The following is a 19,012-nucleotide window of genomic DNA, read 5'->3' on the forward strand; positions in this document are numbered from 1 at the left end:
CTTGAAACCAAAGGCTGACATACTTTCTGCAATCTCTGCGGGGGATTCCTTGGAAATGTTTCGCTTGCTCTTGCCTTAGGCCTGTGGTATTTGGCTTTGCCCTCCCATCCCACAAATTTTTGATCCTCTGATGAGAGAACAGTGATGTTTATTATCTTTTCATTACATGCTTTGCCCTCTCTCCAGGACACTATAAAACATCTTTATAAGTACTAGAAGTAATCATTTTATGAAGTGTCTGGTACAGTGATACAAAAGGCTATTTGAAGAACTGCCTTTGTTTTCTTATAAATAGAGTCTAGAAAATAGTGCAGGAAAGCTGAGAACAGGACAGGAAGGGAAAGGCCCAGTTCCTGGATCTGGGCAAACAGCTCACACTGAACGGGAGACAGACCCCCCATTTCTTTTAATCAATATGTCGATCAAGACATATTGCGTCAAGGATCTAGTGATGTTGGCTAAAAAGGAAGATGCAAGAGAGATCTAAGAAGTATGGAATATAGGCCCTGTCCTTGGGAGCCATCCACAAGGTAACCAGACTCAGGATTAGAAAACGGGACCATATAAGGTAAGAGTCAGACAGCAGGTCTGTGAGGGCTAGAGGCTGCAAGAAAGCCTTCCTGAGGGAGGGGGCCCTTCAGGTGGGGCCTGAAGGAGTTGTAGAAATTTGTCCCAGAAGGAGGCAGAGATGGGAATAAAAACTCATATTTCTTTAAAAAAAAAAAAAAGAAAAGAAAAAAGAAAAGAAAAGCAAAGAAATTTTTAGAGTTTAGAAATCATCAGCCATGCTCAGCCCTGGAAGGTGGGCAGCAGGAGCAGAGCCGGAGAGTAAGCCGGGCAAATGGGAGAAGAGATCTTTTCATTTAGGGGAGGAGAGAGAGGGAGCCTGCCCCATGGGGAAGAGACAAAGACCCCAGATATTACTGGGAGATTACTTCAAAGATCCCAGATCTTAGCTGGAAAAGACTCAAAGATCTTCCAGTCCAAATGACAATTTTGCCATTATTTATGTAGTTGGTTATTACTATTATTTATATTATATTATACATTATATGTATATTATATATATAATGATATATATTTTATATATATTACTAGCATATGTGTCATATACATTTTATCTCATGCAATTATTTTGCACCATGCTGTTTTTCATATAATCCTTTAGGGTTTTGCTGTGCAGTTGATAGTATAATTCCCATTTTACAGGCACAGAAACTGAGACCCAAAGAGAAATAATGATATGTTTAGATTCCTATTGCCAGTGTCAGAGATAAGATTTCATCTGACATAAGGTTCAGACTCTCTGCTGTCCCTCTGTCCTTTGAGAATGGTCTGGATTATACCTTCACTACAGTAGGAAAGCTCTTCTGAGCACAACCAAGCTGTCCTGGGTGATGGGCAGAGGACGCCCAGGGCATGGGCCGGCCATGAATCCTCATCAGCTGAGCTGCTGAACAAGGGCATCTCCATCAGCAAAAAGAAAAATCTCGTCAAGAGGACAGGCCAGTTGGAAGACATAGGCTTTAAGGAGCTTTGTCCCTCAGTTTCTCTGGTGCATCCAGATGTGTAAAACAGAGGCAGAGGAGAAGGAGGTGGACCAGTAAATGGGCGCCTTGGCTCTTCTGTTTGTAGAAAAAAACAATGAATATAAAACACTCAGGACTTGGGTTCCTAATCTGCTTCTGCCAATGACTACCTGTATTTATGTGGTTAAGTCACTTTCTCAACTGGGCCTCAGTTTCCTCCTTTGAAAAATTGGGACATTTGGCGAGATGATCTTTAATCTCACCTTCCATTGCTAAACTGATATTCTGTTGCCCTCACATCTGGCACCATAGTATAAACTACCCTCAAGCTCTCTTTTTCCCCTTCCTTCTCTAGAAAAGCAAGATTTTAGGAAAAGATAAGTGATAATAGTGGCTAATGAACATTCATAAAGCACAAGTGCTGAGTTCTGGAGGTACAAAAAAGGGCAAATATATCCAAATGAGCTATTCAGGATGAATAGGAAATATGAAGGGAGGGAGAGCATTAGAGTTCAAAGGGGTTGGGAAAAGCCACCTGTAGAAGATGGGGTTTAAAGGAAGTCAGGGAAGGCAGAGATGAAGAAGGAGAGCTTCCATGCAGGGGGAATAGGAGGAGCAGGAAGATAGCCAGAAAGTCTTCCTGGAGCCAAGAGAGGGAGGATCTTGTTTATGTTATGGAACAGCAAGGAGACCACAGAAGAGTACACGGAAGTGGGGAAGGTGTGAGAAGCCTATGAGGGCAACAGGGGCTTGGATACCAAGAGTTAGCACAACAAACAGAAGATTTGGGGGATTGATACTGGAGTTTATTGAGGGGGTGACATGGCGCTGCCAGGACAGTAGGAAGCATGCTGACTTTGGAACTATTTTGATTTAGATCTTATGGTTTTACAAGGACACTTCACACTTTGGGCCCTCAGTTTGCTTTTCTGTAAAATGAGGGTTTTAGGGTGCCTTCCAGCTAGAATGTCTGTGAGCTTTGGGGACACCACAGCTTGAGGGAGGACATACATGAGCTGCAGGATACCCATGAGGTGGAAGGATCTTGAATGGGTGACATGAACAAGGTGGAAGAAGGGAGCCTCAACAACTGCCTTCATGCCTTTGAAGAATTGCCTTGCGGTACAGTATTCCCACTGGGGTTCTGTTTGAGCCAAGAGGGCAGAAGCAGAAGCAAGAGGAGGATTCAATCCAGATGTTGGGAAAAGCTTCCCAACAATGAGGGTTGTCTCAGAGTATGGTGGGTAGCCTCCCCTCCCTGGCAGAAGTTGAATGTCCATAATCTTAGACTCTCATTCACATATGGATTGGGCTCCACAGCTAACTCTGAGAAGCTGTGATTCAGTCAATCTGATTATCCTCATTTCCTCCTAGAGTTAACAGAAAAACATGGCTTAGCCCTGCTTACTAGCATTTATACAGCAGATAAAGTCGATTGGACCCAATTAAAAGAATGAGCCTCTTATAGATGGATCTCACGCGCCAACCAGTGGGACAAGGAAGTGCCATTTTTGGAGACATTGAGGGAACATAGTCAAGCTGGAGGATATCCAAGAGGGGGAAGGATCTCAAATGGGTGACATGAGCAAGGTGAAGAAAGGGAGCTTTGACAACTGCCTTCTTGCGTTTGAAGAATTGCCACGAGGTGCAGTATTCAAACTGTTTGACCCAAGAGGGCAGAACCAGAAGCTCAGGAAGTGATTTTACTTGGGCACTGACGGACTTTGTCTGGCTGACCCTTCTCTGCAGGCAGTGCTTTAGCTAAGAGATAGATACTGGGTTTCCAAAAGGAGCCGAGCCAAGGGTTAAAAGTTTTGTTCCGATGCCCACAACCCCGGGAGCTGCTGTCCAGGGCAGATAAGCATTTGGACATTCCACATTCCTCAAGGGAAAGGCCTGAGCTTAAACTAATTAGCTGTGGACATCTTGGATCAGGAGGTTTGGAGGGCTTTACGCTAGCAGGTTTCCATCAGTTTCCAGCCCCCAGGCTTTAGATGGCTTGTTCCTCTGAGGCTGGAATGGACTCCGTCTTTCCCTCCCCCAAGTTCCTTTCAAATTTCAGATCAGGGACTCACTCTTCCATAAAGCTTGCCCTCACCCTCATATTTATTTCATATACATTTTGTCTTAATTTCTCTGCATATATGTTGTCTCTCCCAATAGAACATGAGTTGAGAGCGCCCCCAAATTAAATCGTACTGCCCTTGTATACACTTTGTATTGCTCTCCTGGCAGGAGAATATAAGCTGTATGAGGGCAGAGACTGGTTCAGCTTTGTAGTGTATGCTCAGCTCAATGGCTGCCATGGAGAAGGTGCCAAAGTCAAGTGAAGGAGCATTTACTGAGGTCCTGCTCTGTGCTGGGGAATTGGGCTAAAAAATCAAAAGCTACAGAGCCTATTCCTTCAGGAAGCATCTGGGTTCTACTAGTGGAGCCAATTAAAAAACAGCCAGCTAGGGATGTGACACTAAGGAGTAGGGGAACAAAGATGGCCACCCCTGCAGCAGGAGGCTATTGACAGCTGAGACAGAAGAGAAGACACAGATGGGAGATTGCATCACTGAGCACTCATTGAATTAACAGATCTACAAGTAGAATGACTATGTACGTATAAAGAAATCCCAGGTGAGGAAACTTTTCCTCCCAATGGCAGGGCAGCCCCTTCCTTCTCTGTTGGAAGCCATAGCAAGTGTACTGTCGAGGACTCTTTTGTTCTGTGCTAAGTTCGAGAGCAGCAACAGCAGCCTTGTCCAGGAGGAGCTCACTTTCTTATGGAGGAGACAGCCTAAAAATAGCCAGGTCACATGTGGTACCTACAAAGTAGATAGAGAGTGATCTCGCAAGAGAAGCCCTGGCAGCTTGGAGATGGGCCAAGAGCTCTGGCAGGAACTGAGATTTGAGCTTCTTGAAGGAGGACAGAGAAATTCAAAGGCAGAAGGGGAACATCCCATGTTTGGGAGTGAGAGGGTCCAGAGTTGGGAGTGGGAGAGAAATCATATGTGTAAGGAATAGCAAGTAGCCTGTGGTAGCTGGCTCGCAGATGGGGAGTACTGGGGTATCATCCAGCAAGATCAGAAAGGGCTGAGCTTCAAATGCAAAATGAATGGCTTTATAATTGATCCTGGAGAAAGGATCAGATAGGAAGATATTGAGGTTTGTTCAATAGGGGGTGACATGACCAGATCTACACTTTAGGAAAATCACTTTGGCAGCAACCCAGTTAGGTTGAGGAGACACAAGCAGAAAAACCAATTAAAAGGTATGGTAAGAGTTGTCTAGAACTCTGGGAGGTCAAGGAACTAGTCAAGAACCGGTATTTGTCAAAGGAGAGACTTGAATCCAGATCTTACTTAGCTCTCTATCCGTTACAACACATTACCCATTATGGATTAGTATGGTGTTAAATGAGAAACCTCCTTCATCTCCACCAGATCTAAGAATCTATATTCCAATGATCATCAAAAGACAGATTTCAGCTTGCTGTAATATTTAGAGCCGGCTCAACTTCCCCCTCCCTGGAAATCTTCAGTCAGAGGCCAGATATCATTTTGTCAAGGATGCTGTAGAGCAGAGGTCAAACACGTTACCTGGCCTGTCATGACTTCACGTGGCCCATGGTACTTTCAAGTAGCCTTGCCTTTGTTAAGTTATTTTTTAGTTATGTCTGACTCCTCATGACTTCATTTGAGTTTTTTGGGGGGCAAAGATATTGGTGTAATTTACCATTTTCTTCTCCAGATCATTTTACAGATGAGGAAACTGAGGCAAACAGGGTAAACTGACTTGCCCAGGTTCACACAGCTATTAAGTGTCTAGGAAGGAAGGAAGATGAGCCCTCCTGACTCCAAACCCAGCACTCTACTGAGCCAGCTAGCTGCCCTGTATTTAAAATGTGATTCCTAATCAATTTTTATGTATTGGCACATTGATTTTTTTCAAAGAACTATATAAACATAGGCATTTTTCTAAGTCAATATGTTGCCCAATGGAATCCCTGCGTACAGTTTAGTGGTTTCCATTTCTAACTGACTGACACAATAACTGTAGACGTTTTCTTGTTCACATACAGATAGGACTAGCTGGTCTCAGAGACCGGCTTCCATCGCTGAGATTCTGGGAAGCAAGCTTCCAAAGGAACTCCCTTATTTGCAAAGCCGTAACTTCCTGCTATAACTGATTATAATTAGTATAATTAGCAAAAAATATAATCAACAAACTAATTTTTACTCCTGCTTTAGACACTTAAAAGCTGTATGATCTCTGCTTTCTGAATTTCCTTCTATAAAAATGGGAATAACAATAGCCCCTACTTCATAGGATTGTTTCAAGGATAAAATAAGAAAATAAAATATAGAGATGTAGCTAATAGGTATACATACACATACATGTATGTGGATATATATATATATATATATATATATATATATATATATATTGCTTTGTAAATCTTAAAGGGCTACATTAATGCCAACTATCATCCCCATCCTTATCCTCATCATCATCATCCTGAATATTCGTCCTCCCTTCCAGGCAATCTTATATTTAACAACTGTGTGTATTTTTGCATTTATTCATTTTAAATGCCTTCAGTATAGGCATATATTTGTATATTTTGCTATATATGTATACATACGTATAGAGAGAGATGGATAGATAGAGATTGTCTACATTTGACATATAAGTCTTTGGATTTGAATATAATCTCTTTGCAGGTAGTGACATTTAATTTTGTACTTATGTTGTCAGTGCTATCACAATGCCAGGTATAATGTAGGTACTTAATAAATAATTGTTATTGATTGAGAAGATACATTTAATAATATAAGACCAACCCCACTTTGGGAGCTCCCTGGTAAGATAAGAGTTTGTTGCCTATCAAGCATTATATTCAAACTAACCCCAACAAGTGTGAAAAGCAGGAGAGAACTGAGAATTTAGAAGGATTGATTCTTCTTCCCTGGAACTCTATCACCTCAGCTTCTTCTTTTAAGATGATATATTAAATGAAAAAACAAAGATTATAATTTTAAGAATCTAACACATCATAGACAAACTTTCAAAAGATCACAATCCTCCATTTGGGAAAGTGTGCAGTAATTACAATTCACATTTCTAGAGTATTTGATGGCTTATGGATGTTTTCCCCCAAGGTAAGTCTATATATTACATATTTTCAATTCTATTATGTCCATTTTACAGATGAGGCGACTGAAGGCCAGAGAGGGCAAATATTTGGCTTAGTAAGTGTCACAGAATGATAGAATTCCAAAATTGGAAGAGTCCAGAGGCCATTAAGCCCAATCCATTGACCCACTGATATTATTCCTCATACTTGAAACTCAGAACTGAACAAAATGCCTTAGATGAGATCGGACCCATGCAAGGGCAGAGGAACTGACACCTACATATATGAGGCAGTTAGGTACATAATAGATAACATTCTGGGCCTAAAATCAGGAAAGTCTAAGTTCAAAACCAGTCTCTGATATTTCCTAGGTTTGACTCTAGCCAAGTAACTCTACCTCTGTCTGCCTCAGTTTCTTCTCTATAAAATATAATAGCATCTTTCTCTCAGGGTTGTGAGATCTAATAAGTTGTCATTTGTAAAGCACTTTGCAAAACTTTGTGCTAATTATCATTAATGACAATTATGAATAATAAGTTAGTACTTATTTCTCTAAACACTATGTCTCTTAATACAGCCCATGATCACATCAATTTTCTTGGTTGCCATAACACACTGTTGAAGCCAAGATTGGAACACAAATTTTATGACACAGGAGCCCAAGCTCTTTTCACTTTATTGTGATTCTTTTCCTGATGACTTTTTATATTTTTGACCATAAGCAATTGGGCTCTTTTTGGCTCCTCTTGTCATTGCTATTATTCTTTATTTATTTTATTTTATGTTTTTCATTCTTCTCTTTAATTAAAACTTTTTATTTTCAAAATATATAGATGGATAATTTTTGACATTCACCCCTACAAAACTTTGTGTTCCAATTTTTCCCTCCCTTTCCCCCATCCCCTCCCCCAGTCAGCAAGTAATCAAATATATCTTAAACATGTGCAATTCTTCTCTATATATAATTCCACAATTATCATGCTGCACAAGAAAAATCAGATCAAGAAGGGAAAAATGAAAAAGAAAATAAAATGCAAACAAACAACAGAAAGAGTGAAAATGCTATGTTGTGATCCACATTCAGTTCTCACGGTCCTCTCTCTGAGTGAAAATGGCTCTCTTATCACAAGCTCATTGGAACTGATCTGAATCATCCCATTGTTGACAAGAGCTATGTCCATCAGAATTGATCATCATATAATTTTGTGGTTGCCATGTACAATGATCTCCTGGTTCTGCTCATTTCACTTAGCATCGGTTCATATAAGTCTCTCCAGGGTTCTCTGAAATCATCTTGTTCATTTTTACAGAACAATAATATCCCATTACATTGCTATACCATAACTCATTCAGCCATTCATCAATTGATGGGCATTCACCCAGTTTCCAGTTTCTAGTCACTACAAAAAGGGCTGCCACAAACATTTTTGCACATGTGGGTCCCTTTCCCTCTTTTAAGATCTCTTTGGGACATAAGCCCAGTAGAAATACTTGTGGATAAAAGGTTATGCACAGTTTGATAGGCTGTTGGGCATAGTTCCAAATTGCTGTCCACAATGGTTGAATCAGTTTACAATTCCACCAACAATGTATCAGTGCCCCAGTTTTCCCACATTCCCTTCAACATTCATCATTACCTTTTCCTGTCATCTTAGCCAATCTGAGAGGTGTGTAGTGGTACCTCAGAATTGTCTTAATTTGCATTTCTCTGATCAATAATGATTTAATTATCTTTTCATATGACTAGAAATGGTTTCAATTTTTTCATCAGAAAATTGCCTTTCATATCCTTTGATCATTTATCAGTTGGAGAATGACTTGAATTTTTATGAATTTGAGTCAATTCTCTATATATTTTAGAAATGAGGTCTTTATCAGAACCCTTGAATGTAAAAATTTTTTCCCAGTTTATTGCTTCCCTTCTAATTTTGTCTGCATTGCTATTATTCTTATAAGAACAATCATATGACCATAGAACTGGAAGGGATTTTAAAGGTTGAATTCAACTCTTCACAGAGAGTCGAAGTGATTTATCCAATGTCACACAGCTAGTAAGCATGGAAAGTGAGTCAATCCAGCTATTTCTAGCTCCAATCCAATGCTCTCATCCACTGTTCTATGGTGTCTTTCATAAGTTTAAATGTCCATAAGCTTCAGAATCAACCACTTTCAGGGTTTTGGTTTCATTCTTGGGTTACAAAATATTCTATTAAAAAAATCTAGTACATATGAAGAAGGATGCTATTTACATCCAGAGAAAGAACTGATAAATAGAAATATATACAGAAAAAATTTTACATGTGTATATCTAATGAATGATAGTCATCTCTAGGGGGGATGGAAGAAAAAAAGAAATTTACAAGATAGCTTTATTAGATGTTTGAAAGGAATAGCAGTTTAATGTGCAATCATCCTTTTGTATACCGTATTATGGGAATATTCATTTTTTTCTATAAATTAAAAAAAATTAAAAATAAAGCCAGACAGTATAGTATAATGGCAAGAAAGTAGAACAAGAAACTGTAGATTTGAATTATATTCCCAGTTTTGCTTCTATTTTCTGGTTGTAAGAGAACAGATAAATTTCCTTTTCTGGACCTTCACTAATAAAGGGAAGTGATATGTTCTGATCAGAATCCATCTAAAACATAACAATAATAACAATAAAAATAATCCCATCCAGGATTTTATTCATTTTACCAGCTAGTTCATATTATGCTTATTTCTAAGAATTGCCTCTTTCTGTATCCCCAATGCTTAGCATAGTATCCAGCACATACTAGGCTGTTAGTAAGTAATTAGTTAGTTAGTTAGTAGTTAGTAGTAGTAGTTAGTAGTACTTAATAGTAGTTAGTAAAAAAACAAATATTTATTGATTGATATGATGTAGAGTATACAGAGAACATCCCAATTGGTGAATTTACTACTTTAATTCATATGAGAATTAACCAAAAGAATTAAAAATCTTTAGCCCTAAAAAGAGGGATGATATTTGAAGGACTCCTCTTCAAAAGATGAACCATACTAATTGTTGTCCATAGGGCAAGACCTAGATGTCATGGGGAGAAGGGGAGAAGAGGCCAATTTAGGTGTGGATACTAGAGAAACTTCCTAACAATTAGAGCTTGTCTAAAATTGGAATGGGTTTGCCCACATTGAAGATCTGCAAGTGAATTGAGTGAATAAAAAACCACTTATCAAGGACAATGATCTTCCCATCTTTGTTTTCATCGATGATATTTATATCTCCTCTGTAACCATACCTCAGACTGTGGCGTTCGAGCCCCAAGTGTGCTGGAGCCATTGTCTTTACTGGTGACAGGAGTTTGTTTCTTCCATTTTTTGTTAGGTAAAGGACAAAAATATCCATTGCACTATGGGATGACCTCCATTGTTGAATGCAAATTTTTTGTGAACGAATGGCACTCATTGCTCCTGGTTCTAACTTCTGTGGCTAAACTGATCAATACTAATCTCTTTTGCACAATGATGGCTCTTTGAACCTGGGAACACATGGAATGCTATGATTTAAGAACCATGTCCTCACCCTTGTTTTCCCCCAACACACACACACACACACACACACACACACACACACACACACACCTCCCTCCTTCAATCTGTCTGAAATTCAGTAAGTCAGCCATTTTATTTGGATTTTTAAGAAGACTTGCTGAGATTAGATGTTTTAGTCAGTCATATCTTTGTGTTAATTAGTTGGGAAGAAGTTTTGGTTTTTGACTCAGAGAAACTAACACATTCATAATCCAAGTGGCTCTGTTGAATCTTATTGCAGTATATTACCAATGTAATCATCATTTCACCTCTGGGAACCCCAATTTGTTTAGCTATAAAATGGAACAAATATTCTCTAAGGTCACATCCAGGCCTAAATCTATGATCTATGCCTTTTCTAAAACATATCTGAGAAATGCTGATAAAATGAGAATTTTGCTACAGTTCAGAGAGGTTAGAAGGATAAAGAGAACATTAACATCTAGGATATTGTTGGGTAGAAGGGATGGGAATCAAATGAAAGACTTTCAGAGCCAGAGAGATCAGGAGAAAGTAAGGGGGGAGGCAAGTAAAAGGATTGAAAAAAGAAACAATGATGGAGTTAAAGAAAGGAGATCCCAAAATTTTGCACCTCAAGCATATGATCTGAAATATTTCCACGTCTGTTAGTATTGCCCTCATTTTTGCTTTCTGACACTTAATCTCAAATAATGATCAGTTCAAGAAGATAACCACTTGACAGGATTATGATCAATATCAGACAGCTTCATAACCACTCATTAGCATTTGGTCTCAGAGTTCAGAAATCTATATATTTTTTCTCTACTAAAAATTTCCCAAAAAGGAAAAATTTGTCCCCAGTTTAATTCCTTGAGAAGAGAGACTCCCAGCCAAGGTAGTTTTGATGTGCCTAGTTCTCCCTGACACTCATTAGACACACTCTCAAGCTTTTACAAAATATAGGCAATCTTGTTAGTGATACTGCTTTTTAGTGTAACTGGTTGAGCGAGAAGGGGAAACATTGGGTTATACAGCCATTTCTGTGCTGTGTTAACATTTCCTATGCAGCTAGTCAGACATGGTGGCCTTTGGCCCTTCCCTTAGTTTGGTTTGGTTATGGTGTAACCCACTGTCCATTCCACCTTGTTCTTTCTCCACTCATCCACCTTGTCCTTTGATTGATTCACTGGGAAAGGAGTATTAGAGAGATGCTTTTATATTCACTTGAAAGCATTGATGCATCATTTGAAGGGATAATGTGGGAAGGGAGGCAGTTCAAGTTTGCAGACTGGCTTCTCTGGTTTCCTTTCAGTCCCTCCTAAAAGCCCATCTTCTATAGGAAGCTTCTTCCAACTCCTCCTAATTCTATTAAATTTGCTCTTTTAATATTCTTTACATTTATTATATTATATATTATATTACATAAATATTATTATGATATATTTATTATGTTATAATATATTATTATTATATTATATTTAATATTCTTTATATATTCTGTATATAGGCTGTATGAACATATTTGTTAACTTGTTTCCTCTGTTAGATTTCAAGCTACTTGAAGGCAGGAACTGTCTTAAAACAATATCAAGCACTTAGTAATGAGTTGCTTAATGGCTGGTTTTTGCCTTTCTTAAAGAGGACCAAAATGACATCATTTTACTTAATAAATGTTTTTTAACCGATTTCCCAAAATGATAAGATGCTGTAAACTAGGTCTACGCTCCCTCATTGCCTATCCTTAGGTATCCATTTAAGTCCACTAGACGGTGGAACGTATGAGTCAACATTTATAGGATTTATGGTTGGAAGAGACAACAGTAATCAACCCTTCCTAGCTCATATTACAGAGGAGGAAAGTGAACCAAATCACTTAGTAACCCTAAGAGCTAGAAAATTACTTAGCATTTTGCATAACCTTTAGAGATAATTACAAGGAAAATTAAAATCTTACAAAGACTATTATGTTAAATATAATTTATTACATTATATATATTATTATTACAAAGAGATCTGTTACTAATCTAAGAAATGAAGAAACTAAAGCTCCAAGAGCTCCTTCTGTTGTACAATTAGTCGTGTTGAAGATAAAATTCAAACACAGGTTCCAGGCCTACTTCTTGATACCATGTGGCCACTGGGGGAAGGACATCGTCCACCAAAGGCGATGCTCATGCTGTAAGGTTCAGGAGTAGGCGAAAGAGAAAGCCCTTCCTGGAGGCGCTTCCTAGAAGAGCTAATATCTGAGCTGGATCTTGAAAGATGATTATTGGTTGATTCATTGATTTGAATAGATTGAGAGTGGAGAGAACACTCCTTATTTGCATTTATTAAGAACCTAGTGTGTTCCAGGTATGGTGCTAAGCTTTAGGGATACAAAAGCCAAAACCCCTTCATACCCTCGAGGAGCTCACAGTTAAGAAGGAGGAGGACAGCAATCAAACAAATATGTTTGGACAAGCAACGTACCAAAAAAGAAAAATCATTAACAGGGGAGAAAGCCTAGAACTAATAGAGATTCCGAAAGGTTTCCAGTAGATGGTGGGAATGTAATTAGAACTTGAGAGGCAGAGATGAGGAGTGAGAACACTCCAGGCATGGGAGGCATCCAGAGAAAATGCTTTGAGCCCAGAGGTGGAATGTCTTCTTCCTAGAACAGCCAGGAGTTTAACGTCATTGGACTGAAGAGTATGCGGTTGTTAGGTGTAAACTGACTGCAATGGTGGGAGAAGGCAGGATCACGAAAGGCCCTGAACACCAAACAGAGGGATTTTATATTTGATCCTAAATGTAATCAGGAGTTTGCCAAGTATTGGGAGTAAAGCAAAGGCCTAGATGTAAAAATAAACATGGTGGGTTCGAGAGAAGGAGAGGAGATCAACCTGGCCAGGGTCAAGGTTAAATCTGAAGCCCTCTTGATCGGGTTTGATAAGTTGCTTTTCCCAAAGAGAACAAACCACTTACAAACTTTGTAACATTCCTCCATCTCTATACCCTTAGTAGCACACTTTCCAAACAGTTCTCACCTGCTTTTTGCGATGATCCTGTGAGACTGCAGATATGATTCCCATTTTACAGATGAGGAAATTGAGACTCAAAGAGATTGAATGATTTTTTTCAAAATTACAAACATCATTAAAAAAAAAAAACCCTTAAATTTCTGTTTTACAAACACAATAGCCCAATGAGAAAGGTACTACAAATATTATCCTCATCCTACAATTGAAATAATTGAGGCTCAGAGAGATTTAATAACATACCCAGAATCCCACAGCCTGCTAATGACAGTGATATGTTTTACAATTAGATTTCTATTTTTTTTTTTTTTTTTGCCCTAAAATCTATGTTTCTGCCTCGGTACTCTATTTTGTAACCCTGCGCATATCACCTTATTCTGCTATGCTCCAACCCGACCAAATAATGTATGTGAATGTATTTGTGTTTTATTCTAGGGTCTTTCTTCCCTGAATCCAAGCCCTCGGATACTGTTTTTAAAATAGCCTTTTGGCTCGGATACTTAAACAGCTGCATCAACCCCATCATCTATCCCTGCTCCAGTCAAGAGTTTAAAAAGGCGTTTCAGAATGTCCTGAGAGTCCAGTGTCTCCGAAGAAGGCAATCCACAAAACATGTCATTGGCTATACTCTCAACCCACCCAGCCACGCCATAGAACAGCACAAGGATTTGGTGCGTATCCCAGTGGGATCAGGGGAGACCTTCTATAAGATCTCCAAGTCAGAGGGGGTCTGCGAGTGGAAATTTTTCTCTTCCACCTCCAGTGGGCCCCCTAAGAAAGGCATGTCCCATGACCAATCCTCCTGCACCTCGGCCCGGGTGAGAAGCAAAAGCTTTCTGAGGGTCTGCTGCTGCGTGGGGGCCTCGGGCTCAGCCGTCCAAGAGAACCGCCAACTGCCCACCATTAAGATCCACACCATCTCCCTCAGTGAGAATGGGGAGGAGGTCTAATGGGCTGGAACAGTCCCCAGGGAGGAGGAATGGGTCATTTGATATTCCATCTCCCATTCATCAAGCCTGGATGGTTCTTCTTCCTGGAGTTAAGGCAATGGCCTTCCTTGTAGGGTGGGGTGGGGAGGAAAGAGAGCGAGAGATGAGAGATCATCTCATAGTCCGGTGACTTAGAACGATGGCAATCATTTCCCTGCTGGGAACCCTCTTTCTCTCTGAGCCTTCCTTTTTGTCTCTGGTCGTTCCAACGAAATATATCATGGGAAACAAAATTTCCTCCACAATCCAAAAGACTATAAATATATGATTATGATTTCATCGGGAATATTTTCAGCGCACACTCTAAGTTTGGAGTTATTTCTTGATGGCGCGAGGATATTTTTTTTTCCAGGCTGAATCTACTGATGGCCTCAGTCACTATTTTAGTGAATAAGAACAGGAGAGGGAAAGGGAGAAGATTCAAAATGGAGCTCAATATCCCTAAGCATATTTCCCTTCTCCTCGAGGGAAAGTGCTTCCACCTGACCACTGTGGACCCTTGCTGAATCTCTGCTGTGGGAAATATGAGAGTGAAGTTTACTTTTCTCTGGATTCTTGCTTTGATGCCAGCCCTCAATTCCCAGAGACTAGCATGAGATGACATTCATTGAGCTTTTGAATGGGAAAAAGGGAAATTCTTTTTGAGGGGTGAGGAGTGGGAATGGAGTGTTGAAAGTGCCAATAAGATGACTGAAATCTTTTACTGGTAAAGTTCAATAATTCACCATATGCTTAGAAATTGCTGGATGTTTTTTATGTGCTGGATGTTGGACATACAGGGAAAAAAAAAGAATACAGTCCCTGCTCTTAAGGAGCTCACAGTCTAGTAAAGAGGTATATTATGCACACAGATGATTAAGGTCCAAGGTAAAGGGTTATGGGGTCAATGGAGAGATAAAGACAAAGTGCTATATGAACACTGGATGAAGGAGAGTCACATTTAATCAAAAGATTTGATTTCATTCAACAAGCACGTATTAAGCACCTAATATGTCCCAGGCACTTTGCTAGACTCTAATGGAGAGGAAAACAAAAGTGAAATAGCCTCTACCCTCAAGAAATTTATCTTCTATTAAAGTTCAGACGTTGATTTAATTTAATTTTTAAAAAAACATGTATTAAGTACCTTCTATCCTCAAGGTGCAGTATTAGACTCTAGGAACACAAAGATGAAAACAAAACAGTTCCTTTCATCAGGAAGTTTAGTCTACCAGATAATTAGGATGAGAATTTGGATACTGCTCTGCCTCCTGTTGCCACTTTGAAAGTCACCATGGCAGAGTAGCTGGAATCCTGTTTCAGACATTTATGAACTATGTGACCCCATGCCTCAGTTTCCTTATCTGTAAAATGAAAGAAAGAAAAGCATTTGCTTCACAAGGTTTTTGTGTGGCCCAAAAGATATAATATATGGAGTATAAAGTGCTTTGCAAATCTTAAAAGCTGTCTAAAAGTTAATTATGATATTTACTTACTTTTTTATATATTATATCCCCCAGTAGAATATAAATTCTTTAAAAGGGAGAATAATTTCATTTGGGTTTTGTATCTCCAGCACCTATTACAGCACCTGTCCCCTAGAGATAATGGAGGCACTAGACCTGATTTTGTTGGTATATGGAACTCCCAGTGTGCAAGTTCCCTCTATCAATGTAGGTCAGCACCTGCATGGCCATACAGGGAGTAAGTATTAGAGACAAGACCTGAAATTAAGATCTTACAGACTGAAGCCCAACCACAGAGTCATACAGTCGATCAGAGGCAGGACTTTCACCCATGTTTGCCTGGTCTTGAGCCTGGCTCTCCATCTCTCCATCAATATCTGTTGGATTTGAATTGATTCATCTTAACTATAAAACTAGTTAAGCCATTTTGAGGAGCTGATGAGTAAAAAAAATGTCATTTGCAGCACACTGAAGGGAAGGGAAAAGAGCAAACGAGAGCTCATTGCACCTGCTGGTTGAGGCTGCCAAAGAACTCCACAGCCTCTTCAGTTTGGCTGGGGCAGGAAGACCCTTCTCCACAAATCACCTGCTATTTCAGGAACTCATTTCTGAGCAAATGGAGGGCTGTTCATCCTTCCAGGCACATCAGGACTTCAGTATCCATTGCATGCTGTTGCATGATGCTCCGGGCACTGAGTATCCCACACACCTGTGTTGTGTGGGCAGGAGCCAGCTCCAATTCAAATGTATCTTTTCTTGCCAGATCAGTACGGTCATGGCTTAGCAGATGGCTCTGGGCCATTTCCATGGGACCATTCTTTTCTTTGTCTAACACCTTTCCTTTAATGTTTTCAAAGTGTTTAGCGAGCAGAGACATAACTAGGAATGTTGCACCCAGGGCAAATAGCATGAGATGATTCTACTATACATAGTAGGGGTAGAGAATGCAAGTGTTCATCTTGGATGTCTCCTTTTTACTTCCCATCTTTACTTGCTATTCTTGGTAACTAGGTATTCAACTCCATGGTACCTTGTCTTGAAGGATTGCAAGGGCTTTCAAGCAATCGCCAAGGTGTCAAACACTTGGCCCTCCTCTCAACACTCACAAGTACAGATCTAATTAAAATGGAATTGGGAAATATTCAACAAAATAAATGAAAACACAATAGAACAGAGCTAATGTTAATATGTGGCTTTCTAAGTCAATATGCAGTCCACAGGGATTTGGTAGCCCCATTTTTATTTTTGTCACTGATCAAAATTATGGGTCTCTGGGACGTAAATCTTGATTACTCCCCCTCTAGTTAAAGTACAAAGTTTATCTAGCCCCAGGAACCGGAACAAGCTATACTTCCATTTTCTTTCTTGCAACTCTGGCAATGATACTGTAGTCTGAGATCATCATCTTGCATGTTGCAATGAAGACTGTCTAATGGGGATTAATCAAGAGTTTTTGTGGGAATTGTTTGCACAATTGGGAAGAGTTGGGAGATATTGTTCCATTCCTTTCCTGAAAGTGACCAGTGAAAGAACTTTCCTTGCATATGTTTTCCCTCCTTTTTGGTATAATTCCACCTTGCATGGTTTGTATGGTAGCTGGACATCATGAATCATAGCTTCCCTTATGGGCAAATCCCTTCCTCTCTCTAAATTTCACGTTTCTCTTCTAACAAAGAAGACCTCACTCAAGGACTTTGAGCTCAAGATCTCTTAGTCAATGATACTCTGGTTTTATAACTTTCACTGATTTGATAATGGTTACAAAAGATGATGAGGATTCCTGTCATGCCTGGCAAATCTTCCTAAATAGGAAGAATTTAGGGGTCAAAAATTATTTTTTTTAATTTTAATAGCCTTTTATTTACAGGTTATATGTATGGGTAACTTTACAGCATTGACAACTGCCAAACCTCTTGTTCCAGTTTTTCCCCTCCTTCTCCTCACCCCTTCCCCCAAATGGCTGGATGACCAGTAGATGTCAAATATATTAAAATGCAAATTAGATATTAGGGGTCAAAAATTAAAGGGTTTAGAATGATTCAGCAGGGGAAAATAAGCTGGATTTGGTGCAGAAGATTTGGCTTCAAAGTCCAACTGTTCCACTTATGATCTATGTCATGTTGGACAAATAACTTAATCCCTCCTTATTTCAGTTTCCTTATCTATAAAAGGATGAGGTTGGACTCGAAAATTTATTCCACCTCTAACTTAATGGTCCTATGAACTTTTCTGTATGTCATCCTTACTTAATCTTGATGAATTTATCTAAATTGGATGAGACTGTTTTCTTCTAAGTTGAAATGTCTTAGACAAGACCCCTCACTCACCTACAGAAAATGAGACTATCAGCCTCTTGGAAAGAATAGTAGCATATGGTCCCCCTGAAAAAGACGATATGTTTTGAGAGAAGATCTCTAAGCACCTTGAAGTCAAATTATCAATAACCTCAATTGATGGGGTTATATTAGCATTTATATAATGCTTGAAGATTTGCAAAGCCCTGTACATATTATCTCATTCAATCCTCACAATAATCCAAAGTGCTATGGATATTTTCATTATGCTCATTTTAGAAATCAGGAAACTGAAGCTAAGGAAGGTTAAATAGCTTTTCCAAGTCTCGTACAATCAGTGACTGGAACAGAATTCATGTCAAGGTCATTCTGTTTCCAAATCTTCCTATACCTAACCACCTAAAACAGAAGCAAAAACAAAACAAAACTAGCTAACAAAAAATGAGATGGAAACTTACTTTTCTAGCAAAATTCACTAACCAGAAAATTATCCAATCATTTGCATCAACCATAATGACTATTACAATGTCAAATATCCCTAAATACCTTAAACTCCAGCCTCATTCTCATTCTCTGGAACCAAGAATAACACTTTGACATTTTTCCATTTTTCCATAGCACAAATTGGTCATAAAATTATATGCAATTGTTGATTTAAAATTTTGACAATATCATGTGAAGTTTAGCCTATTGGGTTGGGGTGGAGGAGGAGATTGGTGACTTCAATTGGCTTTTTAACCAAGAGACCAAATCAATCCCTACGACTCAGAGCACACAACACTGTCTGAAATTATTATATTTTGGCACCAAGCCTTGGTGTTTTCTGTTTTAGGCAAATGACAGTCATGGTTAGACCCTTTTCCTGTCTCATGTTTACTGCCTCTATTTTTAGTCTAGAGAATTTACCCAGAATGATTGGGATTGAAAAGGCTTCTTGAATATATTCAACTAGGAAGTTTGAAGTGGCTCTCTAACCCTAGAAGTCATCACAATTAATGGGAAAGGCTAAACTCACAGGACTAGGGATTATTTGTGTTATGTAAAATGCCATTTTCAAACTGGACAAAGACCTGTGTTGCTCTGGTGATAAGGAGACA

General features: G+C 39.2%; 1 protein-coding gene across 2 annotated transcripts in view; it reads left to right on the plus strand.

Annotated features, from left to right (window-relative positions):
* ADRA1A (adrenoceptor alpha 1A) overlaps positions 1-19,012 on the plus strand; it is a 130,449-nt gene that overhangs the window by 101,871 nt on the left and 9,566 nt on the right. Inside the window, exon 3 of one of the 2 annotated variants that reach the window (XM_023495290.2) lies at positions 13,623-14,966. In XM_023495290.2, coding sequence (XP_023351058.1) covers positions 13,623-14,137 — 515 coding nt within the window. In that variant the 3' untranslated portion in view covers positions 14,138-14,966. Of the gene's footprint in view, positions 1-13,622; positions 14,967-19,012 lie in introns of those variants that run through there. The other variant, XM_003758700.3, reaches the window with a different exon arrangement.

The sequence above is a fragment of the Sarcophilus harrisii genome, chromosome 2 (assembly GCF_902635505.1).
Source record: "Sarcophilus harrisii chromosome 2, mSarHar1.11, whole genome shotgun sequence".
Taxonomy (NCBI): domain Eukaryota; kingdom Metazoa; phylum Chordata; class Mammalia; order Dasyuromorphia; family Dasyuridae; genus Sarcophilus; species Sarcophilus harrisii.